The sequence below is a fragment of the Arachis ipaensis genome, chromosome B6, assembly GCF_059453495.1.
Source record: "Arachis ipaensis isolate K30076 ecotype BB chromosome B6, ASM5945349v1, whole genome shotgun sequence".
Taxonomy (NCBI): Eukaryota; Viridiplantae; Streptophyta; class Magnoliopsida; order Fabales; family Fabaceae; genus Arachis; species Arachis ipaensis.
In genome coordinates this window covers 15,479,535-15,499,797 of record NC_142441.1, presented here as the reverse complement: position 1 = coordinate 15,499,797, position 20,263 = coordinate 15,479,535, and the positions used below count along the sequence as shown (strand labels likewise).

The 20,263-nt window shown below is 34.1% G+C and overlaps 2 protein-coding genes across 3 annotated transcripts; both read left to right on the top strand.

Moving 5' to 3' along the window:
* Nucleotides 1–7,545: 7,545 nt before the first annotated feature.
* On the top strand, nt 7,546–13,026 carry PES1 (Esterase/lipase/thioesterase family protein). Its single transcript, XM_016349977.3, has 13 exons — nt 7,546–8,394; nt 8,716–8,767; nt 8,950–9,005; nt 9,203–9,361; nt 9,439–9,543; nt 9,692–9,798; nt 10,081–10,202; nt 10,465–10,573; nt 11,075–11,205; nt 11,383–11,752; nt 11,901–12,014; nt 12,359–12,444; nt 12,576–13,026. Exons 1-13 carry the CDS (start codon nt 7,938–7,940, stop codon nt 12,880–12,882), a joined length of 2,175 nt encoding a protein of 724 aa, XP_016205463.1. The 5' UTR covers nt 7,546–7,937; the 3' UTR covers nt 12,883–13,026.
* A 1,721-nt stretch (nt 13,027–14,747) lies between these two features.
* On the top strand, nt 14,748–18,160 carry LOC107646480 (uncharacterized). 2 transcript variants are annotated; one of them, XM_088491997.1, is made up of 4 exons: nt 14,748–15,059; nt 15,652–15,899; nt 16,509–16,728; nt 16,878–18,160. In XM_088491997.1, the coding sequence occupies exons 2-4, from the start codon at nt 15,654–15,656 to the stop codon at nt 17,990–17,992; spliced, it is 1,581 nt and encodes a 526-aa protein (XP_088348123.1). In that variant the 5' UTR covers nt 14,748–15,059; nt 15,652–15,653; the 3' UTR covers nt 17,993–18,160. The 2 variants fall into 2 exon arrangements, with proteins under 2 accessions (XP_088348123.1, XP_088348124.1); XM_088491998.1 differs by having other exon boundaries at nt 14,882–15,360; nt 15,398–15,899.
* Nucleotides 18,161–20,263: the final 2,103 nt, after the last annotated feature.

The window sequence follows — 20,263 nt, the reverse complement described above, 5'->3', positions numbered from 1 at the left end:
GGTGTAAAAACGCTCTGTTCTCCAAATGAACGCTACGTTCTCCTGGAATTGCATTTCTGCTCAATTAATTTCATTTTGAGCCCATTTGAATTACAGCAAGCAAAGCCCACTCAGATCACTCAAGCAAAGGCACAAGGAGCATCTAGAATAGGATTTTCATTTATTTGTAATTTGTTTTCAATTTCAATTTCATTTTTGTAATTTAGGAATGCCTATAAAAAGGCTCAGTTAGTTAGTTAGTAGAGAGCTTTCACGGACAGTAGGCTGCATTAGTAGTAGGCAGCAGTAGGAGTAGGAGTAGAATAGAAGGCTCTTTGATACATTTTTTCCTTTTCTGCATTTCCATATTTCAGCTATATTGAATTCAGTTCACTTTTATTGCACTTTCAATTTCCTGCATCTCTACTCTTCTGAAATTTTCATTTCTGCCAATTTTACTTTTCTGTTCCTATTACTTTCAAATTACTTTCATGCAATTTTAATTTTCTGCAATTGTTCTGAGTTCTGATTTACTGCTTCATTTAATTTTCCAGCACCCAATTTCCTTTACATTTGCTGCAATTTACGTTTCTTGCTCTTTAAGTTGTTGCTAATTTACCTTTTGCACTTTACATTCTCTACAATTTACATTCTGATGATTAAATTTCACTCAATTCATCACTGTTAGCTTAACTAGACTAATCACCTCACTAAAGTTGCTTGATCCATCAATCCCTGTGGGATCGACCTCACTCCTGTGAGTTATTACTACTTGATGCGACTCGGTACACTTGCCGGTGAGTTTGTGTGGAATCGATTTTCCCTCATCAACCATAGACCAAGAAAAATGCGCAATTAATACTACTCTTTAACATTATGCCTTCAACACACAGCCACCTCTCTCCCTTATAGCAATTATTCGTTTTAAATATGCATTCATCCCATATTTGCAAAAGCCCACCTGATGCACCATCAGAACCTACATATTCTCATCATGAACCATCATGTCCCCATATACTTGCAACGTCAAATTTCGTCACCACCTGCCTTTTAGTCTCAATCAATCCTAACATATTTAAGTTATATTTTTTCTTTAGGTCCTTCACCATCCTCAACTTCCCATCCCCCCGTAATCCTCTAACATTCCAAGCACTAACAATCATTAAAAATTTTCTTACACACTTATTTTTTTATGTTTGGGTCTGTACCATCTCATTTTCTCCTTCTGCTTAGCCACTTTTCTTTTCTAAGAAATTTCTTTATTATGTGCCTATAGAATTGTCATAATGTCTTCCTCTTCATCGTATAGCACAACCCCTGACTCTGTGGCCAGCTCCCAGGTCCTTCTGTTTTCCAGCAATTGTTCCCTCAATAATGAGCTCTGGCTGCCACTGTCTTCTGCTTCATTATATGTACCTTCATGGCCAAGGCCATCCTCTCTAATGCCATCGTGATCATGTCCGACGACCCACCTACCATTCTGAACAAGCCACTGGTCCATGCAGCCTCCATTCAGTATCGCGCATCTCTCCTCCACGAACCCATCTGCTTTGCCTCATCTTCCGACTTCCACCCCCTGCTGTGCTGCGCCGCCGTAACCTCCATCGGTGTCCCTGACTGCTGGGTTCTTTGTCCCGCTAACCATCTCACTTCCGTCATTGTCAATAGCCGCACCTTCACCGGCTTGGACGCGTTCCTCCCCTCTGCGGAAGAACCGGCAGCGTAGGTCCCCGACCCGCCGAGTACCGCTGTGGCTAACCTCATCATGCGCGCCGCTATCACCCTCGAGAAGGATTCCTCCCTGCGCACTGCATTCGTTCCTCTCGCCCTCTGCAGATCGAGACCCGCTCCTATCACAAGCGCTGGAGACCCGATCCGGAAGATCCACCATAGGCCCAGGAGCTGCCTCATTGGAATCTGATAGCGTTGGGCCTAGCAAGTCCCGCTTCCCCTCCTCCAACTTCTTATTACAGCTGGTCCAATGCTTGCTTAGGCCACCCTTTTTTTGTTTCTCCCTAATGGACCTCCTGCCTAGCCCGTTAAGCTCACATGTCCATGTTTTTTCAGAATCCGTCACACAATTCATAACGTTCCCTCCCCCAAAATCTGGCAAGTCTTGATTATCACCAGTAACTGATTGATTTGTTGTGATCTTTCCATGATTGCGATAGTTATTGGCATTAACCCATTCTTCAAAATTATGTATGGAATTACAAATTTGCCTTTGTCTTCTTCCTCCCCTCTTTCAACCATCATCACCAGCTCTTCATCCTGGCTTCCTTCTTGTAAAACTTCTGTCCCTTGCCGTTGCCTTAAACCCATTCCTGGCTCTTGTGTTATCGTGATGCCATTCTACACTTGTCTCTTCATCTTCAGTGTTTCCCATGCACTGTAAATTACACGCCTCATGTCCAACATCCTTTACCAGAACATCAAATCCTTTAGTACCAATAGTGATATGGATCCATTCTTGAATCACATCCATTACACAAGTATCAATCTAAACACGTCCTACAGTGAAGGAATTACACAATTCCGTCGCTCTATCACATCCAACCACTTCGCCCCATTGATCTCCTATAGTTTTGAACGTGTCGACTGACCATGTGTGCAGTGGAACCCCATAGCATTCTAGCCACACTCTTCGAGTTTCACTATGTTCCGTCTCCTCCCATCTCCATACATTGTGAAACAAATGTAGGAGACTATTCATGTTCAAGGTATATGTTTTCTCAGCATGCAAAACACTGTCAAATGTTAAAAGTGCTTTGTAAGCTCCTATTTCTCGAACCTAGACAACATTTGGGACGTTCTTCGCAACCATTTTCTTTAAAGAAGCAAAATTAATAGGCCTCGTCGTGCCTCCTACAAGACTTCTCTGTAGCCATTCCAGATTTTCTGTCACCACCGCTACTTCTACCTTCTTCGTCCATCCATTTCCATCCAGGTCCTTTTCAACCTTTTTTGTTCTTAATTCATGTCCAGATGACAAAGAATCGTGCTGCACTGATTCCATGCGTGGTTTCTGAGTATTGAGATTTTGAGCGACATCACTTCTATGTGATGTGGTTATGTTTGCTGTTCCCGACATTCTTCTGTACTTAGCCTCCCCTACAAAGACAATCTTCCCTCTCAGCCTCAGTCGATTCATTTCTGCTATAGCTTTCAATGCCCCTCCTTTTGTTGTGTACCGAATGAAAGCAAACATGTATATGATCCCACTTTTATGTTTTCGGGATAGATATATATCATTGATGCGTCCCGTCCAGTTGAACAAATGGAATAATTCTCTCTTTGATATGTCCTCAGGAAGATTACTCACAAATATGGAGAAGGATTCATTCTCTAGCTGCCAATACTCTTCTCGATTCCAAACCCTTAGAACCTTGCCATGTTCCTTAGACCCGACCCACCCCTCCCTGTGTTTCCCACCCAAGCTCTCTCTCTCATATCTCTAATCTTTTCCTATTCCTTCGATTTTCTCAACTAATTATGTATTTCATGCGTGAATACCATTTAATTTTTTTATGCATTGTTCTAAAGATATTTTAAATATTGTATTATCTGTTGTATAACAAATATTTTACCAACTATTGTTTCATACATGGCATAGCAGTATTTCAATTAAGTAGATAAAATATGTGAAAATTTTTCTGAAGTTATTCTTGTTAAGGAGATGAGGAGTAACATTTGAACTGAAAAGCTTCAAAGAGGTTAGCTGTGTTACTGTCATTGACTTTGAGCGACGCCTTTAAATTGTTTCTATTAATGATTTATCAAAACTATAGTAGGAATAATATATAATTTTATATTATTTTATAAAAGTAGAGAGGTAAGACTCAAATAATCAATTGCGTATGACAAAAATAGATTATCGGTAAAACCACATTCATGATCGAATCATGTGAATAATTTATGAGAATATTTATGAGTTGATAGAATTTGAGAAAAATAGCTTATTATTTAAATTAATCTTTAAAAAATTTTATTAATTATATCAATTTTTAAAAATATAATTATAAATTAATTTTATGTTTTCATCCTTTAAACGATGATGTATTGTGTTAAATTTTACATATGACATGATAATGTAGCCATTAATACTACATGTTATAAAATAATTGATCAACTAATTATAATTATAAATATATCAATTAAGCATTTTATAACACATGACATTAATCTATCATGTCAACATATCCTATGATATTTAACGTAATATTTTATCATTTTAATTTATGATTGTATATTTTAGAGACTAATATAACTAATAAAATTTTTAAAAAATCAATTTAGACAATAAATTATTTTTAAAAATGAATTTGAGTATTAATTCTATATTTATTTCCATAAATAAACTAAAGGGTTCTCACTTGAATTATGTTTGTAGCACCCAAAAAAAAATAGTATAGCCAAAGATTTTATAATAAAATAGAAAGGAAAAAACAAGTAAGAAGTAAAAGTACTATGGACTTCCAAATCATATCTAAAATTGGCAAAAAAATTGGTGTTATTGCTAGATATAAAAATTTAGAGTCATATCAGTCATAATATCAATATATGCTCTTCTTTATCTTATAGTTTTTAATCACATAGTTTCTCAATTAAAAATGGGCTCTTTTTTTTTAACTTTTTTCACTCTTTTTAATTTTATCACTTACTTTTTATCATGTAATCTGAATTTTCCTTCACCTTTGTCCATATGTGAATTGATTCTAATAATCTTTGGTATCACAACAATGTTGTGTAGGTTTCAAGTTGAACATTTTAGTTTTTGTTATTTTATTATTAAAATATTAAAAATAAATCATAAAAAATATCCTAAATTACTAAATTGTTGACAAAAGTATTACTAAAAAATTTTTACTATAAAAATATCTTTAAAATATTTTAAAACACGATAAGAATATTCAATTGTTAGATATATATGTTTTAGAGTAAAATATATTTTTTGTCTCTGAAGTTTGACAAAATCTTTAAAAATATCCCTAAGTTTTATTTTGTTTTAATTGTCTCAAAAATTTTCGATTTGCATCAAATATACTCTTGACGGCTAATTTTTCAAAAAATTTAAGATCAATTCAACAATAATTTCATAAGAATAACTCTCAACACAAACAAATCAAGCATAATTTTCATGCATTATTACTAGATTGGTCTTAAATTTTTTAAAAATTTAGCCATCAAGAATATATTTGATGTAAATTGAAAACTTTTGGGATAAAATTGAAATAAACTAAAACTTAGGGATATTTTTAAAACTTTTACCAAACTTTAAAAATAAAATATACTTTACCCTATTTTAAAAAAAAATGTTTTAGATATTGAAATTTGATAATGTGTTTTTGCAAGCATAATTAGAAAAATAAGATATTTTTATTTTAAAACTTGATAATTTTACGATTTTTTTTTAAATGCCAAAACTATTTTTTTAAAAAAAAAAACTAAAATTTAGAGATTGAATTTTGTTTTTTTTTTCATGTACTTTTTAAATATGTCCAAATATTCTCTATAAAATTTCGAATTAAATATCCAAACAGTTTGTCAGACACATTACACATCAGTCATTTTCTATTTAAAAAAAAATTGTATTTTCTTGTTATTGTTATTGCATTTTAAAATATTCTAAAGGTATTTTTATTATTATTAAAGTTAGAAATAGTTCTGACAATGATTTAATAATGATTTAATAATTAGATGACATTTTTGGTAGTTTATCCGAATATTAATTATCTATTTCATTTGTTTTTAAGTCGATAAGTGAAAGAAGGAAAAAAAAAATCAGAGCTGAAAGAATTTCTGAAAATAAAAAATAAAAATGAAAAGAGTACATTCTCTATCTTGATTTTCTATCCGCACATTTCAGAGAAGCACAAGAGAGGTTGGCGTGTATAAATGTTGGCCACATCAATTGCAAGCCAATTGTCATGCTGTTGCTGTTGAGTTAATGGGGTCCTTCTTTGATATTTGCCTGCCATTATTAGTGAGAAATCGTGTTTTAGTTTAGTTTCTCCAAAAAATTTATTTCAATTTTCAAGTAAAATAAATCTTTTTTTTGTTATATTTATTAAATTTAATATCTTTTTATAATAAAAATTCAGATATAATTAACTGAAATTAATAGTTGAATATCGTTAAATAATTTAATAAATTTAATTAAATTATTATTTAATATTTTTTAATTATTAATTTTTTATAAAGTTAATTATAAGTTTATAACTGAGTTTCTACCTTACTCTATAAGTTAATTTTTAATCACGTTATAATGGCCCACCCTTTTGCATACGTCTAATCTAGACCCCCTCTTTTCTAGTATTAAAAGAGGTAAAAGAAAAACATGCAAATTTGGTGTTAATGGTGTTTTTTAATATTAGAGTGATAATGGTGTTTTTTTAAAGAAAAATATTATTTATACATTAAAATTAACTATTAAAATAGATATTAATATATTTATGTATAAATATATGTGTAGTTTAATTTATTTTTAATATGTATTTATATTTTAGCATATATTTTATATTGGTGGCTAACTTTGATAGCTGATTTTAGTTTACAGGTAGCATAACTCTTTTTAAAAATGTAGATTGTTGGGGTATTATTTTCAATTGTAAAACTGTTTAATTAAAAAAGTAAAAATCGAACTGTCTGATTTATTAGAAGTACAAAAATTAAACTTTCCAATTTCTAGAGATACACAAATCGAACTATCTAATTTATGAAAGGTATACTAATCAGACCGTTCGATTTATGTTAAAAAAATTAAAAAATTTAAAATATAAAAATCAAACTTTTTAATTTGTATACTTTTTATCATTTTAAAAAATACTAAAAATTACAATATTAAAATATATAACTACTTTTACTTCCATCACTAAAAAATCAGCCCAGTTCTTGTAGTGGATTAATGGCTTATGATATTCTCATATCTCGGTTACTCCCACGTTACAGATTTTTCATTCCCTTTTGAATATAAAAAATAACAAAAATACTATTTATAATTTTATATACTAAAATATTATATATTTGTATATAATATATATTATTTAATTTATTTTTAATATATATTTTATATTTTAATATATATTTTATATTAATAAATAATAACTGATTTTAGTATACATTATACATTTATTTATTTAATGATTAAGACATCAATATTAAATATTTTTGTTTGAATAAATTATCATGTTAATTAACAAGCTAACAGCAACTTACATAAAAATATCCTAAAAGATAAATAATAATAAATACATAATCAATTAAAAGAAGAATTTGGCTGGATAACCAACACTCAATTAGCCAACTACGATTTATTATTAATTATTAATTTTAATTTTTTAAAAATAAACACAAAAAAATCAATAGATTTTATAATTTATAATTATTAATTAATTATTATTAATATTTTTAATAATATAAAATTATATCTAATAATATAAAATCATTTATTTTTTTATTAATTAAATATTAATTAAATTTTAATAAAAATACTGGCTTTTTAGACTTTCTCTTTTTCAAATTATCATTAAAAAACTATACATTATTACTAATTATATTATATTAACCAATAACCATTAGATAGAACAAGATTCGGCGCATGTACTATTCGTGTGTTTAGTGGCATGTTAGCTTGTATCTCTCATCCTCTGTTCTGTTTCTTCCGTTGGTGTTCCGAACACCAAACATGTGACTCTGACGGTTTCATTTTCAGACATCGGTTTTAAGGAGTTTAGCATAATAATCACAGCAAGTTTCGTGTGGTGCTTCTACAGTCTCACTTGAATGAAAACTGAAAAGCCAACAAAAAAGAAGAATACATCATAAACAAAAAGAAACCATAATAAAAAAGGTGAACTCTTTTCTCTTCTTCATTTTCCTCCAGCTTTTGAGTTTTGAGGCTAACTTCATCAAAAGCCTTGTGTGAGTTGAAGAGTGAAGATTCAGTTCAACTTTTTGCCATGGCTTCTAATTCTATAATGAGTTTTGGGGTGTCACCCTTTTCTGCAATGAGGCCTCGTTTTCGAGTTCAAGCTCAGAACTTGGACGGTCCAGTAATCCCCACCAACACAGTATTGCCATCTGAATCAGATTCAGGAGTGACTGCAATAAATGGAGTTTCTTCTTCTTCCTCACTTGTTCTTGATACAAAGCATGAAAAAAATGATTCCTTTATTGTTGAGAAGAACAAGGAAAATGGGAAGTTGATAATTGAAGAGATGAGGAAGGGCAATGATGATGGTGATGCTATGGTTTTGGAACCCCTTTGGGATGATGGGTATGGTACTCAAACAGTGGAAGATTACTTTGCAGCAGCAAAAGAGATTAGCAATGGTGATGGTGGCCCACCAAGGTGGTTTTGCCCAGTTGAGTGTGGTTCTCCTTTGAAAAACTCTCCCACTCTTCTCTTTCTACCCGGTATAACAATTTCTACTATTCACTCCTGTATATTTCAATTTGTCTAGACTACTCTAGGGTTGGCACTTTTTTATTCCTCAAAATTCTTCATGATTTTCTTTGGTGTAAGTTGGATTCAATTTCCAATTATGTTGGCTACTTGTTTGTAATGCTGCATATTGAATGCCAACTCCAACACTGAGTTGGTCTAGTCCCTTCCTTGCAATGTGAAGCTTAAGCCATAAGGAAGGTAATGAGAGGGGAAATGATGAACCCGAGCCGGGTTATTTGGTTGATGAAACATGTATGCAGTGTTAAAGTTCTTGAGTTTTATTTGTGCAGGGTTGGATGGTACAGGATTTGGCCTCACTTTGCACCACAAAGCTCTAGGGAAGTATGTTGTGCTATATGCATATTTTAATAACTAATATAAACAAGTACTCTAGGAATGGCAATTTAGAACATGTTATAGTCTCATTTTAGAACATGTCATAGTCTGCGAGATTTGAGTTAGCACTTTTCTTGTAATTTTATTTTCTGTTCTACTTTCTCACCCATTTTGTTTCTGGATTTCAGGGCTTTCGAAGTTCGTTGCTTGCACATTCCTGTTCTTGATAGAACACCGTTTGAAGGTAGTTTCATATACTATTGTGTTGTAGTTTATGCTTTTAACTGAAACCAACTCCTGGGTTGATAATTGTTTCTAGAAAGTTAAGAGATATTTTGTTCACGCCTTCAAATTATCTATGGGATTTGGATTTCTATTTCTTGTTAGGTTGGTATTTCGTCCTTAACTTTGTTTTTTCTTCCATATTTAAATTTTATGAAGGACTGGTGAAACTTGTTGAAGAAGCTATTAAGGTTGAGTATGCTTTGGCTCCGAATAAACCGATATATCTGGTAGGTGATTCCTTTGGCGGATGCCTAGCACTCGCTGTTGCTGCACGCAATCCAACAATCGACCTGGTTCTGATATTAGTCAATCCAGGTACACTGATTAATGCTGTATTCGAAATTGTCATTATTCGTGATAATAAAATCTGACAGTACATTTTTTCAACCCAGCTACATCCTTTGGCAGATCCCAGTTGCAACCTTTGTTTCCCATCTTGGAAGCTTTGCCCAATGAACTGCATGTTACCGTTCCCTTTCTTCTTAGTTTCGTTATGGGTAAGTAATCTGTTTTCTCATGACATAACTTTTACATTACATTTTGTTCATGGAACTAGTGAGTTTATTTTCAAATGTATTGAATGGTTCTTGTGCTATCGAAAATTTGTCATTGTTGATACAATGCTATGTAATTTCATGAGATCAGGTGAGCCAATGAAGATGGCATCAGTCAGTATTGAAAACAGTCTTCCACCTGCAAAGAAACTAGAACAATTATCATCCAATCTAACTGCATTGCTGCCATGTCTTCCTGTAAGAAAACTTCAGTATTCTGTTCTTGTCACCCTTCTGTTTAGGATTTTATATTGTTTCTAATTGCATTAGTTGACTAGAATGACAAACTTGTAGCATGGATTTCAACTCCTAAATTTCCAATTACAAACTTGTGAAAGGTTTTTTACCTAGTAGTATGTTCTGTCTTTTTCCTCTATCCTTCTCCCTTAATCTCTATATCTCGAATTTTTATCATGTATGCGGTGCTGAATTATATTGAGTTGCCTATCAATATCATAATTCGTCCTATATTTTTTTCAGGAGTTGGCTAATATTATGCCAAAGGAAACTCTTATTTGGAAGCTTAAGCTTATTAAAACAGCAGCTGCCTATGCCAACTCACGTCTTCATGCGGTTAAAGCTGAAGTACTCGTGCTTGCTAGGTTCTTACTCTCTAGATTTTATGTCTCATATGATTTATGGGGTGTCTATATCTGTTTGTTTTCTGTGATCTCTTCTTCAAAATGCATGGTTTTTGGGTTGTAGCAGTAACTGAATCAATAATGTTCTGTTTTAGAACTTAGGAATTTATACATTCTTTTCTGTGAGGTGTGTGATCAACAGTTCATGTAACATGTATAATGTGCTTTCAAATTTGTGTAAATTGGTTGCTAAAAAGTTAGATTGATAAAATTTTTATTCTAGTGGCAAGGATAACATGCTTCCCAGTAAAGATGAAGCTCAAAGACTAGCACGTTCGATACAAAATTGCAGAGTCCGTAATTTTAAGGACAGCGGACACACCCTTCTATTGGTATGTGAATGAACAGATATTCCTGCAACTATCATCATAAATTTCAAAGGCTATTGTAGAAACTTCCCTATGGCTTCTGGTTAAAATGTTCTATTATGCTTTGCATATTAGGATTAACTCATTAGCTGTTATAACAAACTTTTGTTTTTTTATATTTATTACTGCTTATGTAGTTCTCTTGTGATAGAAGCTCTATATGAGTAAGAGTCTTCTTTCTAATTCTCAATGAAGTGACCATTCAACTTATAATAATTGAAAAAAGCTGAAGACTGATCTTTCTAGTAAATTGCTCTCTTTAGAAGCTAAAACCTGAATTTATTTTTTTATTTTGGTTATTTTACAAAATGTATGCGAAAGGGAGCATTGGAGCAACGGTTGAGTTTGTCTCCGTGTAACCTCAAAATCACATGTTCAAGCCGTGGAATCAGCCTTATGTTAACGCAGGATGCTTGTGCACCGCACTCATAGTTAATTAATTGTTCATTGTTCATGGTGATACAGGAAGATGGCGTTGGTCTATTGACAATCATCAGGGGAACTTGCATGTACCGCCTTTCAAGAAGACATGATTTGGTCAGGGATTACATTCCTATCAGTATGACTGAATTCAAAACTGCAATGGATATAGTTGGGTAATTTTCTTTTAGCAATTAATCAAGTATTGTGCTCACCATGTATTGTTGCTAGAAATGTATTAGTAGTTAAAGTATAATTGTTTGTGCTTTACTTTCATATTCTTCTTTAAGAATTTAAGTTGTACCTGTGTTCCCAAGTAAATGAGAACAACAACAAAATAACTGTTGTTGCAGATTGTTGCGTTTTCTTACCGGTTCTGTCGTGTTCTCAACATTGGAGGATGGAAAGATTGTGCAAGGTCTTGATGGTGTTCCGGTCGAGGGTCCTGTCATATATGTTGGTTATCATATGTTGCTTGGAGTAGATCTTCCCTCACTTGTGGAAGAATTTATAACTCAGAAGGGTATCGTGCTTCGAGGAATATCCCATCCTGAGCTTTTTGAAGGAAGAAGGGAGAATGCTTCTTCTGAGTTTGGTGTATTTGATTGGATGAAGATATTTGGTTCAGTGCCTGTTTCAGGAAGCTATCTTTTCAAATTACTTAAGAACAATTCACATATTCTTCTATATCCTGGTGGTCAACGCGAGGCTCTGCATTATAAGGTGCATCAAGTTTCCAAAATTGTACTCTAAAAGAATCCATGAAGTTGATGTGCATACAGTAGTTAAATATTTTTGTACTTTTGTGACATCAAAACATGCTTGTCAAAATTTGAGGGCAGCTCTGATTTTGTTCCCATTTGTTGTTTAGGGGGAAGAGTACAAGGTAATTTGGCCGGATCATCCAGAGTTTGTGCGTATGGCGGCGCGATTTGGCGCTACAATCGTGCCATTTGGTACTGTGGGAGAAGATGACATAGCTGATGTAGGTTTCTTCTTTTTCTATAATGATTTCTTTACTCCCTATTTTTAGTATTATTTTTTTATTAATGTTGCTATACTCAATACTACTTAAGCCTTGGAGGGATTTTTGGCTTTCATAATCACTGAAACAACAATTATAAACACTTTAAGAATGTGATCAACACAAAATTACAGTAATTTGAGAATCAGCCTAGTTAGCCAGTGCAATTTGAGGAGAACTTCACTATCTTCAGCTCTTTTTTAACTATTTGTTTTTCATAAGAAAATATCTGCTATATATCCTTTCTTTTTGCTTGCAAACCTAGAACATGATGAATTAATTGTGCTCACATCTTGATTTTACAGATACTTCTTGACTTCAATGACTTAGCGAAGATCCCTTATTTCATAGAGTATGTCAGAGAATTGCAGCGAGGCTCGGTTAAGTTCAGGTAATTACTCTCCATCTTAAAATTCAGGCTGCTTGATTGTTTTGTAAATATCACATGATTGAATATGTATATTTAATATAGTTAATATGTCAAAGTTGTGGAGTTGTTAATAACAATCAAACAATTTTCAGAGATGAGATAAGTGGTGAGGTAGCAAGCAGAGATATAGCTCCACCATTGATTCTTCCAAAATTGCCTGGAAGATTCTACTATCTATTTGGGAAGCCAATAAGCACAAAAGGGATGGAGAACATGCTTAAAGACAGAGAAGCTGCCAACAAACTATACCTTCAAATTAAGTCAGAAGTTGAGAACAATATGGGTTACTTGCTCAAGAAAAGGCAGGAGGATCCGTACAGGAATTTCATTGATAGGAAGTTATATCAGACACTTTACCCTCGCTCTGAATCTGATCAAACTCCAACATTCAAGATTTGAATGAAAAATGCTTCATGTGCTACAATATTCTTGCTCTTAGTGTATTCATAATAATTATTTGGAAGCTCATTATTATGTACATGCATGATGATCATATTTACAATAGTGAAATAAAAGAAAATTATGCTTTCTTTGACGTTTAAACCTTGAGTTTTGATGCAATTAGAGGCATAAAATTCTGGTATACTACAGTTAATTGAAACAAAGTTAAGAGCTAGTATGTTCATATTTATAGCAAAGCTAGCATGCTCATTGCACCACTTTAATCAAAGCTAATATGAGTGGTCTAATGATGACCGATGATTTGAGAGATTAGGATAATATGGATGTCATTAAAGATGTAAACTCGATATATGAAACATAATCTCCTTGATATTAGTACAACAGAAGAAATGATTCACCTAAGTATTTATGGAGGTGATTACAAACCATTCTCCACTATTATTTTGCATGAAGACCTCCGATTTGAGTGGTCAATATTCTTTTAGCATATTTTATGAAAGTAGAAATAACAAAATGTGGCTAGGTCTTATTGATCATAGTAATATACATATGTGTTATGTAAAAAAATATTGAATACGTTCATTATTTGTTTTTTGGTTGTGAATTCTTTTGGCAGGTGTGGTGTGCTTAGTTGATTGACACTAAAAAAATTTAAATTTTTTTAAATATAATAAAATAATATTTTGAGAGTTGGACAGAAATTGATAATAAAAAGATGAGCTACAAAAATTATAAATGAGAGATTTTTTGTGGTTATTTAGAATATTTAACTAAAAAAATTAAAGAATACTCCAAAATAAAGAATCTAGTGATGTGGTAATTATTCAAAAGTTAATTATGAACTATAAAAAGTGGAGTAGTTTAAATCTTTTTTGTTGTTGATAAATGCTAGATATCACGGTGGATTAAGTTTATTTTCTTGTTTTGCTGTTTCTCTTTCTCTTCTTGCTTCGTTCTTGTTAAAAAAAAAAAAAAGAAATAACAAAATATCAATTTGTTTTAATATATCCGATTTGATTATAATATATTTTACTTCTTTAAGTTAAATCTATCTTTTTACTTGCAAGTGTATCAAGGATTTTTTTTTTTTGTTAAAATTAGGAGTGAGATTCGAATCCAAAATCTCTAGGTAACGATAAAAAGACTATGTCATTTGAGTTATAACTAGTTGAAGTAAGGATTCTTCTCTTTATCAAACCTAAAGAGCGAATTAAATCTAATCGTATTAAATGACATTAATAACCATCAATCAGTTTCCTAAATTACACAATTAAACAATTAATTTTGTTTTAATTAGCATCTTTGACTACAAAAGGTTAGACTTGATTCAATACATTATTCCCATATTAACACACTGCCAAGTACCAATATCAAACACTCAACACAACTCAAACTGCACACTTACAAATCCCTGCCATAGTTGGTTATGCTGTGCAAAACTTGGTTCTTCTAATGGCCTCCGGAATCAGCACCTTTCATGTATCATCGCTTGCTCACACTCACTTGTTGCTCTTTCTTCTCACTCTATTCCCAATGCCACCAACAGTTCCAAAGTGAAACTCATCCCAAGAACTGAAATTGACCCATTCCTCTTCCCCAAGAACCTCTCCCTCCTTGAAACACACAACAAACAGGCTTGTACTTTTGGTAGTTTTTCCCTCAAGTATTTTTTTTTTTTATTAATAATAGATTATAGATGACATAATAAATTAATAATAAGTAAATATTAAATAGAAGAAATAATAAATAAATAGAATAATTTGGGTTGATTAATGTGACAATACCTTAATATTTTGTGAAGAATAAAATAATTAGACATGTGAGTGATGCAATAAACGGCAGCGTATTGGGGTGTTTTATTTACACTTTCACTTTTTTAAGTTTTAAGCTTTAACCTCTGAAAGGCAAAGCCAAGAAGTAAGAAGCAATGAAAGTCATTGTCACTCAGATTAGAAGCACAAAAAACACAAAACCATAAAAATTACAGCTTGTTTTTGTTTCCCTTTGCAGAAAACGTGAATTATGCAAATTTCTAGTTCCTAGCTCCTAGCTAGCTTTCCCTCACAATTTTCCATTTTTCCAATCAGAACTAACTTGTCCAATTTCAAATTTCGAATTTCACTCTCCACCACCCAGATCCTCTCGCTCTACGCTCGTAGACTTGTTTCAGAAAGGTCTGAATTCCATGTTTCATGCTTTCTTGCTTGTCTATTAGGATTAGGATTCCTTCACTTTCATCAATGCAATTTCTGAGCTTTTTCTTTCAGTAACTAATTTGCATGAATGGGGCTTCACTGATTGTTCTCGGTTATTATTGGATGGTACCAATAATGGGGGTTTGTTTGGGTAGATGATGAATACATAGGTGTATGTACGGCTACGCTTTTGTTAATAATCTCTGTTTAATTCTTGAGCTGCTTTGGTTGCAGCTCCTTCATTTTTGGGAGGGGGTATTTTTGGAGTTTCTTTGTGAGAGTGGATTTTATCAAAATTCTAGCGAAATGAATTCAAGTTGAATTTCACCAAAGAATGATTTGTTATGTAGTTATATTTGTTATTGTATTCAACTCATCACTCCTGTTTTGAACATTGCTCTAGGTTCCGTTAGTTTTGCAGACTTGGTAAGTTCATATGTTTACATGGGGTGGATGAATAATCTGCTTGTTCTTTAGTGTAACCGTGGACATTTTGGAGAATATGATTTATTTTTATCTAACACAAAGGTCAATGGAATTCCTCTTTTGAAGTATGTTCATTTCTATGCAGGCATGTATAAGAACCGGTTGCAAGAATTGGCTCAAAGAAGCTGTTTTAATTTGCCAGCCTATTCATGCATCCGAGAAGGGCCTGATCATGCTCCTCGTTTCAAGGCAACCGTCAGCTTCAATGGAGAGACATTTGAAAGCCCTACATTCTGCTCTACCTTAAGACAGGCAGAGCATGCAGCGGCCGAGGTGGCTCTTAACACTTTTGCAAAAAGGGGCCCCTCTAGAGCTTTGGCTGCTAGGGTTCTGGTGAGCAGTTGTGATATTTGTATCATTCTGTCTCCCTTTTTGCTGGATTTCATTTGTGCATTTCTTTTTATTGACTTGCTTAATATATGAATTGCATAATTGCTTATCTATTGCCATTCAGTGGGTAATGCATAGGAGTGTCAAAGCAAATGATAATAAAGTCCATTAGGTGGTTTGGACATGTGGAAAAAGATTGTTAGAGTATCCTATGAGAAAGGTGGACTATAGAACAGTGGTTTGTGGTAGAGAAAGACCTAAAAAGACTCTTAAGTGAGATTTTTGGGTGAACGATCTCACAATAGACATGATACATATGATAGGGCGTATTAATGTCATTTGAGATAAAAGAATAACCCCCCCCCCCCCCTTCTCTCTTCCTCCCCTCCTATTTTTTTCACGTTAATATAAGAAATCCTGGATATTTGTTTGTGGCATATGGTTTGCTTCTCTCTTCAGTCTTTATTTTCCTTTTTCCCCTTCTCTTTCCAGTGGGGTAGAAGAGAAGAGATCTGGAGTGGCAAAAGGTTGAAGTTGTTATATTACAATGTAGAAGGGTCTTTATTATTTAAAAGGTTATCATCTATACTTTTGTTATTTGGATATTGACAGGATGAAACTGGAGTATACAAGAATTTGTTGCAGGAAACTGCTCATAGAGCAGGACTAAATCTTCCTGTGTATACTACCATTCGATCTGGACCAGGCCATGTTCCTTCCTTCTCATGCACAGTTGAGATTGCAGGAATGTATTTTGTTGGAGATCCAGCTAGGACCAAGAAACAGGCTCAGAAAAATGCTGCTATGGCTGCTTGGTCTGCATTGAGAAAACGTGAGCACTTGTGGCTGTGATTACATCTTTCTTATATTTACTTTTCCAGTTTCAATCCGGCACCTAAACCAACCAGTCTTCTTTCCAACGTTCTGTATTTCCCTTCAGGACCTGACTTTGTATTCCATTTGTTTTAAATTTCTGTCTAGTATCAGAGCATCATTTATCTTCTTCAGCTTCATCCTCATGTCCTTCGGGGTCTAAAGGCAATGAAGAACAGGAACAAGTTGTAATCGCTCGGGTTCTAGCAAGCTTACATCCATCTGAGGCAAGACCCCTTTTAGAAAGTGTCAATCAACATAGATGGCAAAAGTCAACGACAACAACATCCTTCATGTCAACACAGCCGATTCCGGCCATATATCCTCTGCAATGGCAGCACTGTGGAATATCTGGTTTCTCCCCTGAAGTGGCGCTGTATCATTTTTGGCAGCAAGAACAAATTATGCAGCAGCAAAATCACCTGTTGGCACTAACCATTCAGCAAGCTATTCCATCTGCTCCACCGATTTATCCTATGATGCACTCTGTGCTTCAGCCAGAGCACTGTGTTTATTTTCCGGCTAGAGAACTAGCATCAGTTCATGTTGGACCGAAGTTCCCTATTGCTACATCAAAGCCTTCATTTTACTTATCAAATCAAATTGTTCCCGAATTAAGCAGAGGCAGGTCAACGGTAACCATTAGAGAGATACAAGAGGAAAAAGCAGAGGATCCCCCAGCTTGTGACTCTAGTACCGAGGCCAGAGTTCTAACACTACCTTCAGATGATGAAAGACTGAAGCATGGTGGCTCTGAAAGTGGAAGCAGAAATGTTGAGCTTGAAGGTGAACAAAATGGGAATTCAGAATGGACTTCTCATAGGAGCATGGGCACTGTTCACAGACCAGTTAATATTAACAATTCCTATCTCAGGGCACATTCTGAAGCAAGTTCCAACAGAAGTTTCAGACCCCAAGGAACTGCTTCTTCCATGGTGAGAACAGTCGGTCCTACTTCATCGGCGGGGTTCAGACCACAACACAGGGAGGTACCTCTGGCTTCAAGGATGAGAACTGGTGTCCCAGCAGGAATGCTAAGAGGGACTACTCCTCGGTTCATGGCGCCACCTGTGAGGATCAGATCAGTAGTTCCAGTATGCTCAGCTCCTCCTCCAAGGAGATCCGTATCAGAGGATTCCAGAGTCGAAGAAACAGAGGATCTGAAACTCCAAGACCAAGAAGTCTCAAGAACAAACTCTGATCTTGGCAATCTTAGAATATGAGTAATATACTAATATATACATACTAAGGATAGATATTTAGTTGAAAAAAATGCAAGGTTTGTGCCAGATAATATGGTGCTTTTTGGAGTAAAGAAAAAGGTTGGCATCTCTTTGATGATATTAATTATGCCAAGTTAGAAATACATGTGTGATCTGTTGTCATAAAAATTATTGAATCTGAAGGGTGGAGTAGAAGAAATACAAATACTTGCGTATTCTTCATCGAAGTAGGAAAATCCGTCGGTTAATTATAAATTGGGGCTTTGTGACTTAAATAAAATAAAGGAGATTCAATGCTACATGAATCTCCTAAATTAATTTTCTGATACATGAATTTTTTTTTTATATTATATAAATTGTCTTAGACAATTGAAGTTTAGGTTAATTAGTAAAAGATGACACCCTAGCACAATTTATGTGTTGTTTTCAATTTCGAAAAACATGTAATTCGTTTTCCTTCGTAACGAATTTGTGAACTTGACTATAGATCGACCCGGTAATAAGAGTATAGCTTTGAAGGCCAAAATACAAAGGCCAAGGACTATTTACTCATTCCTTTAAACCTTAAAGCATAGGGGCGATTTACGTTTTCCTTTAAAACTTAGAGGGCTGCCACGATTTATGCGAGTTACGTTTTCCTTTAAAACTTGGAGGGCTGCCACAATTTATGCGAATTGGAGCAGTACAAACCCATTATGTGATTTACGTCCGAGAGAGTCCTCCATTTTCACAGCCGTGAAAAGCTTGGCCAGGAAAAAGTTGAAGGAAGAAGGAGGTGCGTTCTCAGAGGCGGCAGAGACTGACAACGGTGCAGAAGCGGCGATGAGCTGTGAAATTTTATATTTTTTAAATTTAACATAACCTTATCTAACTGAGATGGAAATTCTAAAAAATACTTATTTCACACGTTTTTTGTTATATTTTTTCAATTTCTATAATATACTATTTTAAAAATCCATCAAATTCGTGGAAGGAGTAACAAACATACCACTTGAAAGAAACGAATGGAGTGAGACAAGGATTGTGTTTTGGATGAATTCACTTGAGAGAATCATCTCTCAGTGTCAATATATATATACATAGGTACAGAAATAAAATCTCTTAATACTAGGAGATATGATAGAATCAGATCCCTTAATACTAGGAGATAGAATCAGATCCCTTAATACTAGGAGATCCAATCAGAATCAGATATCTAAAGATGGAAACTATATCAAAACAGATCTAATCTAATATTCAACACTCCCCCTCAAGCTGGAGCATATAAATCATATGCACCAAGCTTGTTACATATGTATTGTATCCGAGGACCCCGGAGAGCTTTGGTGAAAATATCTGCAAGTTGATCGTTGGAGTTGACAAAGGCTGTTACTATTTCCCCACTTTGCAACTTCTCCCTTATGAAATGGCAATCAATCTCTATGTGCTTGGTCCGTTCATGAAACACAGGGTTGGAAGCAATATGTAAGGCAGCTTGATTATCGCACACCAGTTCCATCTTACTCGGCTCACAAAACTTAAGTTCCTTAACTAATTGCTTCAACCATATAAGTTCACATGTGGCAAGTGCCATAGCTTTATATTCAGCTTCCGCACTAGATCTTGCTACAACATTTTGCTTCTTACTCTTCCAAGATATCAAGTTTCCACCAATAAAAACACAATAACCAGATGTAGAACGTCTATCAGATGGAGATCCTGCCCAATCTGCATCAGTATACCCAACAATCTGGTTATGTCCTTTATCTTCATACAACAAACCTTTTCCTGGAGCACCTTTGATATATCTAAGGACTCTAACAGCGGCGTCCCAATGACTATCGCATGGGGAGTCAAGAAACTGACTTAGGATACTTGTGGCAAATGAAATATCTGGCCGAGTGACTGTCAGATAATTCAATCGGCCAATTAATCTGCGATATCTACCAGGATCTGCAAGAGGTTCTCCTTGATTTGGACTAAGTTTTGTGTTGGGATCCATTGGTGTATCTACAGGTCTAGAATCCAACATTCCAGTTTCTTCAAGAATATCCAGAGCATATTTTCTTTGTGAGATACAGATCCCAGCATTAGATTGTGCCACTTCAATTCCTAGGAAATATTTTAACTTCCCCATATCCTTAGTCTGAAAGTGATCAAACAAGTGCTGTTTTAACTGAGTGATTCCCTCATGATCATCTCCAGTAATGACAATATCATCCACATAAACAACCAGATATATGGAGGTCATGGAGGAAGAATGACGGAAGAAAACTGAATGATCTGCTTCAC